Here is an 8,623-nt window from a genome sequence, read left to right on the forward strand (position 1 = left end):
GCGTCTGCTGCTGCAGCAAACGGAGTTAGGGGGTTGTTAAGGGTGTTTAGAGGGTGTGTGGTGGTGTTTACTGGTGGGGTTGCTAGTAGTGTGTTTATTGGTGGGGTTGTTGCTGCTTTTGCTGCTGGATTTTTTCGGTTGTTTACTGCGGGGGGGCTTATTAGGGGGTCTATAGGGAGGTTTATTAGGGGGTTTATTAGGGTGTTTATTGGTGGGGTTGGTAGGGGGGTTGGTGGGGGGGTGGTTAGTGTGTTTATTGGTGGGGTTGTTAGCGGGGGTATGGGCTTCACTGCAAAGGACTCTAGAGCCATCAATACAGCAGAAAGATAGTTCGATAGATGGAGAGAAGAAGAATAAAAAGAAGAAGAATTTGCTGAAACACAAGAAGAAGAAACTGCAGCAGCAGCAGCAGCAGCAGCAGCAGCAGCAGCAGAAGCAGCAGAAGAAGAAGAAGAAGAAGCAGAAGAAAAAGGAAAAGAAAAAGAAGAAAAAGGAGGCCGAGAAACAAACTCCTGCTCAAGCACTTCTCTTATCTTCGCTTGCACAGCCTGAACAGGCAGAGAAGAAAAAGAAGATGAAGAAGAAAAAGAAGAAGAAAAAGAAGAAGAAGAAGAAGAGAGAGGAGGAGAAGGAGCAGCAGGCGGTGAGGGAAAAGGAGAAGAAAGAGAAGAAGAAGAAAAAGGGAAAGCAAAAGAAGAAGAAGAAGAAGAAGAAGAAGAAGAAGAAGAAGAAAGAAGAGGAGGAGAAGCATCAGGGGGAGAAGAAAGAAGAGAAGAAGAAGAAAAAGGAAGAGGAGAAGAAAAAGCAAAAGAAGAAAAAGAAGAAAAAGAAGAAAAAGGAAAATAATTAATTTGTGTTTGTTCTTCTTCTTCTTGAAATTGAATTTGTTGCAAACTGCTCAGCCATAGAGAACCAAACCATTCTTCTTTTTCTGTTTCTTCTTTTTTTTTTTTATTTTTTTTTTCTTTTTCTCTTCTCATTTCCGTTTCTTCTTTATCTTTGTCTGTACCTTCTTTCTTATCTCCTCTTTCTTCTTTTTTTTCTTTTTTTTCTTTTTTTTCTTCTTTTTCTTCTTCTCTCCCCCTCTCGTCAACTTGTATTTCATCGTAGATTTCTTCAGTTCCTTCTGCCAGCATCAGCGCGAAATCAAGCGGACTCAGCTGGCTGTCTGTACACCACAAATTACTCAAACCCAAACCAAAACCCCTCGCACCGCCACTGCTGCTGCTGCTGCTGCTGCTGCTGGCGCTGCTGCTGCTTTGCTGCGGAGGAAGCAGACCTGCACAGCCTGCTGCTGTGGCTGCACGGATGCCACTAGCAGCAGCAGCAGCAGCAGCAGCAGGTTGAGTACAGGTTCGCCCGCGTGGCTCAATATTTTCTTCTCCTTTTCTGCTGAGGCGGCCTCTAGCAGCAGCAGCAGCAGAAGCAGCAGCAGCTGCTGCATTTGCTGCTGCAGCAGGTATCTTAAGGACCCCCCGAGGAGGACACCGCTCCAGCAGGGGCCCCAAACCCAAACTAAAAGCGGGGAGGGGGGCCCCCCGCTTCAGTGCCAGCCGCTGCAGCAGCGACTGCCATATGCTGCTGCCGTTTGCTTCTCGAGGGGCAGCAGCAGCAGCAGAAGCAGAAACAGCAGAAGAAGAAGAAGAAAAAGATGAAAAAGAAGAAAGAGAAGAAANGCAGCAGCAGCAGAAGCAGAAACAGCAGAAGAAGAAGAAGAAAAAGATGAAAAAGAAGAAAGAGAAGAAACAGAACGAGAAGAAGGCAACATAGTACGCCGCCCAGAACCAGCAGCAACACCACGACCACCAGCAGCAGGAGTATATGCAGCACCAGCAGCAGCGCCAGCAGCAACAGCAGCAGCAGAAGCAGCAGCAGCAGCAGGTCTGTCTATGGAGGAACCTGCACTGAGCTGCTCTGCTGCTGCTCCTCCGTCTGCTGCAGCGGGGCGCAGCCAGTTCATCTCCAGCCACATATCTGAATCCGAAGCAGCAGCAGCAGCATCTAGCGAGGGGTCATACCTGCAGCTGCTGCTGCTGTTGCTGCTGCTGTTGTTGCTGCTGCTGTTGTTGCTGCTGATGAGGCCTCTCCCCCCAAGCGCAGATACAGCAATAGGCTGATAGCCGTCGATGTAGCCATCTCCAGCCTCAACAGCCGCAGCAGCAGCAGCAGCAGCATCAGCAGCAGCAGCAGCAGCAACGATGTTCTGCGCAAACTCTTCATTGTAGCTGACTGTACACTCCAAGGTACCTAAAGAAGTTGCAAGCGAAAGAAAGCTGCAGCGCTCATACATACTCTCCTGGTTGCTGCTGCTGAAAGGATCATTACCTCCGCCTGAAGAACAGCAGCTGAAGCTACAGCTGCTGCTGCTGCTGCTGCTGCTGCTGCNGCTGCTGCTGCTGCTGCTGCTGCTGCTGCGGCCACTGCTGCTCGGGCATGGAGGCAACAAAAAGAGAGCAGAGTCGCCTCCTCCTCCTTCCGGCAGCTGCGCGCCATGCCGGTGACCCTTACAAGAGGCGGCGCTGCTATTCTGATGAAGGAAACGAGAAGGAGAAGAGGGCGGCTGAAGGCAGCGGTGGCAGCTGGCTGCTGCTGCTTCATGCGGTGCACACGAGGTGTAACCCAGAGAACCACCAGCACCAGCAGCAGCAGCAGCAGCAGCAGCAGTTGGTGGTGGTGGTGGTGGTTCCAGAAGGACGGTTGTCGATGGATCGGAGGGGTGATGAGAAGAGCTGAGTGTGATACGAGGGGGAGGCGGAGAGTTCAGGTTGTCTGCTGGGCCCCTGCAGTTTGTTGTCGCTACACCATAGACTGGGCTTTCTGCTGCGCGGCACAGCAGCACGTCATCTAAGTCAGATCTGTAAGAAACGAGAGGTATCCAGGGGGCAGTAGAGTGGCCCCGCCTGTGACGGTGGCGGCTCGCTGCCTTTTTCCAGCTCGCAGAGACGTGCGTCTCGACGTAGATCTCCCGCTGCTGCTGAGAGTCTCGTGTAGAGTTAGCTTTCTCGGCGTTCGCCAGCGCCAGAAGAGCAGAATGCGTGGGCAGAAAGTGCACGGTAGCCAACAAACCCTTCAAAGCTGTACACAACTTCCTTTGTTCAAGTTTCCCATGATGGTCAGAAGACGACGACGACCGGAAACTGAGGATCCACTGCTCTAGACAGTGATGCGTGTGGCTCTCTCTTTCCGCAGAATGAAGGGAAAGCAGGGGAGAGTCTCGCCTCTGGGCATCCGAGTAAACACTTGCGCCACTAAGCACTAATGGGCGACAAGTAGACTCGCGAAAAGAGCACTCAGCCGACGTTCTATTCGAGTCCGTTTCATTCAAGTCACTCTCAGTTGATTTCGCATCGTGAGGCCTCACCGACGACGAACCGCTTCTGGAATCCCCCAGAGTTGAAAAGCGAGAAGTCGGCATGCATAAGCAAACGACTACTCGAAGCTGCCAAGAATGACGCAGATTGAACTTTGGATCGCACAGCAAAGCGGCCCTCAGACTCTCAATTTGCGGAACCTCTATGCGAAAATGACGAGCCGACTCGGGAATGAAATCCACCGAGTACAGACAAGCACTGCGGGTTTGGCCAGTATTGTTCTTATACGAACCTGCAACACTTCGGAAAGCGTCATTTGTCGTTGGAGGCACATCCCACGGAGAACAGTCATTGCTGCAGAGAAGCGGAGCCAACTCATCGGACACATGCGTCGGCCGAAGAAGATTTACAGGCTTAGAAGAGGGAGAGCCAATAGATGGGAACAACCGGTGAGCTACAATTGCCTCCAGAGATGCCGTAACCCACTCGGTCATGTAGTATTCCAGATGCCGTTGGGGTATCATCTCGCGGCTCTGTTCCCACAAACGCCAGAATTAAAAAAAGCCGCTCTCCATATAAATAACAGCTTGTATCCAGCCATATTGCTGGAATTTGTTTGATTGTCGGCAGACACTTGGCAGAAACAGATACAAACGTGTGCGGTGCTGCATGCAGCGAGGCACTGCCGCACCGAGGGCTGGGCACGCCTGCGCACTCTACATGCACAAACGTTCTTTTTAATGTGAGATTAAGCTGTTTTGAGTCTATAATAGGAATATATTGAAGTGGACTTGAACGGTTTCAGGAGAATCTAGAGTTCACTAGCTGCCTTGTCTCAGTTTCGCTGTTGAACCGTGTTGACCACTGGACCAAGGGGGGCGCGACGGAATTCGTACATAAGTAGCCCCTTCTTTAGAGAAGACTGTAACCGTATCCTGTATNGTTTGATTAACATTGGTCAACTAGTCTAGAAGTTCAATTATCCATCCTGTGCCAATGACGGCTTAAGAACTGCAAGAACCCTAGCCGGATTGGAAACTGGAACAACCAGGTTACGTTAGTGCTTTGCAATCGAAACATTTAATTTTCCCTAAAATTTGTGGAAAATCAGAACCTAGAGCGAAACATACGAGTTTCACTCCCCATCAAGACTAACATCAGCTGTGTGCTACTCTAACAGCCACCCCAGGTGTCTAGACACCTGGAGGGCGAGATGCCGTTCTGGCTGCTCACAATTCGTTTCAGACATTAAACTACTCGAAGCCAATTACCAAAGGTCATCTTAAAAGTTGAAAATGTAAGCCATTTGGTTTAACAAAGATTGTTAATGTTCAAATAAAGTAAACAACAACTCCGTATTTCAGATATTACTGACGCCCTCGCATCATCATCATCACCGTTAACGAAGATGTTGGACGCTTCAAGAAACACAATGGACAAGATCACGTCCCAGAACCCTCAACAAATCATGGAGGGCCTCTCCGACTTGGCCAGCAAGTCGCGGAACGAGTTAGCTGCTCGTTTCACAGCTTTACAAGCGACGGTGGAATCATACTCCAAAGTTGACATCACGAATCACGTGGTATCCCACATGGTGGACAGCGTTCGACCCAAGAATTTGGCGGACTCTATCAGTGAAGGAAGCAGCAGTCTACAGGAGACAGTCTCTGGATACACAAAAACTGTTAAAGAGATGATGCCCCCCATGGACAAGATTTATGAACTCATAGCCTCCACCTTCGATGTATCCGCCAAGATGGATCAACTCAAAGCCATCCGTATCCAGGACATTTCTCCTGGGAAAACCATTCAAGACCTCGCGGAATTCAGCGACCTTTCCGGAGCTTTTGAAACCCTGAGGCAACGCGTCACTTCTGTACTGGAACCCGTTGTCCAGGCCGTCGCCTCCATGGATCTGTCACAGAAGTTCAATGACTTCACTCATCGGTTTTAAATATAGAAACAGGATCTCACTGATTTCTATGCCGCGCTGCTTACTGGAGCAACCATCGCCAAAAACTCAGCACACTGAGTTCCTAGTTGGTGGAGATGCCGCGACCAACTCAGCTCAAACGGTGTGGTTCGAGCAAGCAGCGAAAGCAACCGCTCTCGCAAGGCTTTAGCCTTCGATGGTATCAAACCGTCTCCTCGACGGTGAAGAAAACCTTGGGCAAACTGAAACCCATACTTTTTGTCCCACGAGCCACATAAAGCATGTGTCCGTTGAAAACCTGTGCTAATCTCTTCATCCACTCCGAATCGTCAAACACCCCACTATTATAAAAAGTGCTAGTTACACTGCAACTTATTCGTAGGATGTCAACGCCATTAGATGAAGGCTTGAAACATATCAAAGCCAATGTATGCGGGATTCCTCCCTGGCATGAAATATATTGAGACTGCAGACAAAGACTCCTTTAAGGGTACAACTGCTCAGTATAGGGCATCAGCGCCCCAACAATAATATTGAATGCCCCGAGACCACCTTGCTCGCAATGAATGGGGAAGACGCTACCAGGAATCACGGAGTAGTACATCATGCCGTGACCGATGCCGCTGCATAATGAATCGACCAACTCCTCCGAAAAGCCGTAAAAGGGAATATTTCTTCTCCCGCGAACAGACATGTCCAGTGGCTTCAGACTTTCCTCTACGCCTGTAGTTGAGGCATAGTGCATCAGGATGTATGGAGTGAAGCCATTCCTAATTGCCTGTAGAAAACACCACACAAAATATAACTCAACATTCCTTGCAAGCTACCGGAATCGGGATTTTGCACCACAGCTCATGAGCGGATGATGGGAGGGAAACGTGGTCCTCACATTCTGTGCAACAGTCGCTGAAAAAGGCTTCTCATGATATTCTGAGAAGTCCTCAACTGACTCGGAACGCCAGCTCCACACTCCACGCATAACTGCTTCCAGACGCTGTTTCAAGTATAGTTTGTATTCAGTCTGCAAGTCGACCTTGGCGGCGGGAGTCAAGTTGTGGTCAGTCACGGCATCGGACGGCTTTGATATCGGAGTATCCCGGTTAAACTGGCTACCGTCTTGGGCTATATGAACATTCGTGGCCTTGGAGGATCGAGGAGCGCTACTAGGAGAGGTTGTAAGCAAACGCTCCCGCGAAGTTACACTGGATCCCTCGTTTTTGTTCCGACAGGGAGGCTTCAAAGTAGAGCCAGATGCACCACTACCCGGAAGCGCCCCTGCATGGTCGGGAGCTAGAAGAGCTCCTCCTCTAGCAACAGGCTCCTCCTCATGACGAGGCCAATCCATCAAATCCGGAGATCGCAGGGTTTTAGGCTTGTCGGCCTCTACCTGTTCGTCTGAACATTCTGACTGAAACGGAGGAGACCGGGTCCCTCTGGGAACTAAGGATACGGCATTGTCAGCTTGGGCAGTGACGGAGCTCCCGTGAATCGGAGAAGAAGGCACTGCAGGCCTGGAGTCATAAACGAGTTGCGTCCCACTGCATTCGAAGTCCTGTCCCTCTCGGTGTGTTTTCCAATGAAGAGAGACGGCAGGGGGAGACGGCCCGCAAGCCCTTGCAGAAAAAGCATGGGCTGTGCCATGTCCAATAGTTCCTCCCCCCCAGCTGCTGGAGGCACCACGAACGGCATTGCTTCGTCTGTAACTGGTCGGGTGAGGAGGCGCGTATGGCTTACGAGGCGAGAGCGGAGGCGGAGGCGGAAAATAGCTCTCATAAAAAGGGTGACAAGACGATTCCCGCGTTTCATACGGATCAACCATTGGTTCTCCGCTGCCGTGCATCATCTTCAACGTGCTAAGAGCTGCGTACGTCTGCTCAATCAAACGTGAACACAAGCAAAAACGAGCGAAAGGAGAATAACAATACCAAATGCGGGCACAGTAGAGGCAACGAAGGAGGGAATATAAATGAGTGCATGCAAGTAGGGGAACTTTCTTGGGGTTGTGCGGCCAAAACATTTTTCCTGCTGACCTGTTGTCCAGACTCTTGCCTTGCCCACGGCTGAGCTCGGTGCCCCAAGCGCTGCGAGGAGTTTCCACCTTGATCTCCTTGTGTGTTTGCGTAAGCCTTTCCCCTCCACAAGTAGTTGCAAGAAGCTGGTTGCCTGTTTATCTGCGAGTACGGCGACATCTGTGTGCTGCCTGTATTCCTCCTCTCGCAGCCATCATACGACTGAACAGACGCAGCCGGCTCTACTTTATCTGTATCTGCTCCATGCCGCTGCTGGCTATTCATGTTAGGGGGTTCCGTCTTCGCCTCATTAAAAGCAGATATCCCCCACAGTATCTGCTGCATCTCATCACTTCTTCCTTGTTCGAGGCCTCCCACCGCTTCTTCTCGTTTGCTGCGTCGTTTCACCTTTGCGCTGTTTTCTGTTTCCTCTTTTTCAGATATCTTTTCCCGGCTAGATGCATTTTTAATATCTTTAGATGCAGTAACCTTCTCGTCGCCACGACGAACAAAGACGCGTGCACAAGAAGATACTGAATCTGAATCTGCTTTTTCTTCTCCACCTCTTCTCTCTGAGATTCGAACGCCACAGCCACAAACCACAATGCTGGAAACCGCTATTTATTAATCCATTTACTAGANTCTGAGATTCGAACGCCACAGCCACAAACCACAATGCTGGAAACCGCTATTTATTAATCCATTTACTAGACAAGGAAAGAGAGTGAACGCGGTGAAACAACGCCAGCAAACAAACAAACAAGAAACAAGCGTGCACACAAACCAACAACTACTTCAGCTTCCCCCTCTACCCCTTTGTCTGCCCTTTCTTTAAACGAAAAAGAGAATGAGTGCATCCATAGATGAATCAACTCACAACAAAAAACCTTATAATCCCGAAACCCTAAACCCTAAACCCGTAGGAGTCGCCAGCCCATGCAAGTCAAAAGTCCAGCCATATTACCCGTTTCTGCGTCAGGTCCTTGATTTTCGTTCTTAGGAGTTTCTGCTGCTGCTGCAGGAGAAGAAGAGGAAGAGAGCTGAGGCCGTTTGGGTGCGGGCTCAAAGAGGATCTTCGGCAGCCTTCTCTGTTGATGCGTTTTGTTTTTCTCTCTGTCTTCGTCTTCGTCTTCGTCGCCCTTTTCTGCTGCACTCTCAGCACCTAGAGAGAGAGGAGGAGGAGGAGCGGCGTTTGTTTCGTTTGTTGCAAAAGGTACAGATTGACAAGTGTTGAGGTTGTTCTTTGTGGTGTTTGTGCTGCTGCTGTTGTTATTTTTGTTGTTACTGTTGCTTGCTTTTCCTTCTGTATGTATGAGCTGGCTGTGTTCTCTCTCTGGTGATGTATCTGCCTTTGCAACTTCTGCAATTCC

The 8,623-nt window shown here is 49.8% G+C and overlaps 4 protein-coding genes across 4 annotated transcripts in view; 2 read left to right on the top strand and 2 right to left on the bottom strand.

The window, feature by feature from the left end:
- Window positions 1–574: 574 nt before the first annotated feature.
- On the top strand, window positions 575–850 carry EMH_0041410 (uncharacterized protein; the record flags this gene model as incomplete). The annotated part of the gene is made up of 1 exon (XM_013495618.1): window positions 575–850. The coding sequence occupies one exon, from the start codon at window positions 575–577 to the stop codon at window positions 848–850; it is 276 nt and encodes a 91-aa protein (XP_013351072.1).
- A 126-nt stretch (window positions 851–976) lies between these two features.
- On the bottom strand, window positions 977–3,835 carry EMH_0041420 (uncharacterized protein; the record flags this gene model as incomplete). The annotated part of the gene is given in 3 exon segments (XM_013495619.1): window positions 977–1,126; window positions 1,796–2,383; window positions 2,387–3,835. Coding segments are annotated over 3 exon segments (2,187 nt in total).
- An 884-nt stretch (window positions 3,836–4,719) lies between these two features.
- EMH_0041430 (uncharacterized protein) lies at window positions 4,720–5,265 on the top strand (the record flags this gene model as incomplete). Its single annotated transcript, XM_013495620.1, has 1 exon — window positions 4,720–5,265. The coding sequence occupies one exon, from the start codon at window positions 4,720–4,722 to the stop codon at window positions 5,263–5,265; it is 546 nt and encodes a 181-aa protein (XP_013351074.1).
- A 463-nt stretch (window positions 5,266–5,728) lies between these two features.
- The window catches only part of EMH_0041440 (uncharacterized protein), a gene marked incomplete at both ends in the record, with an annotated part of 3,715 nt that continues 820 nt past the window's right edge, over window positions 5,729–8,623 (bottom strand). The window contains 4 exons of the mRNA XM_013495621.1: window positions 5,729–6,022; window positions 6,134–7,114; window positions 7,275–7,825; window positions 8,218–8,613. Coding sequence (XP_013351075.1) covers window positions 5,729–6,022; window positions 6,134–7,114; window positions 7,275–7,825; window positions 8,218–8,613 — 2,222 coding nt within the window. The remainder of the gene's footprint in view (window positions 6,023–6,133; window positions 7,115–7,274; window positions 7,826–8,217; window positions 8,614–8,623) is intronic.

Source organism: Eimeria mitis, genomic scaffold (assembly GCF_000499745.2).
Source record: "Eimeria mitis Houghton genomic scaffold, Emh_scaff1669, whole genome shotgun sequence".
NCBI lineage: Eukaryota > Apicomplexa > Conoidasida > Eucoccidiorida > Eimeriidae > Eimeria > Eimeria mitis.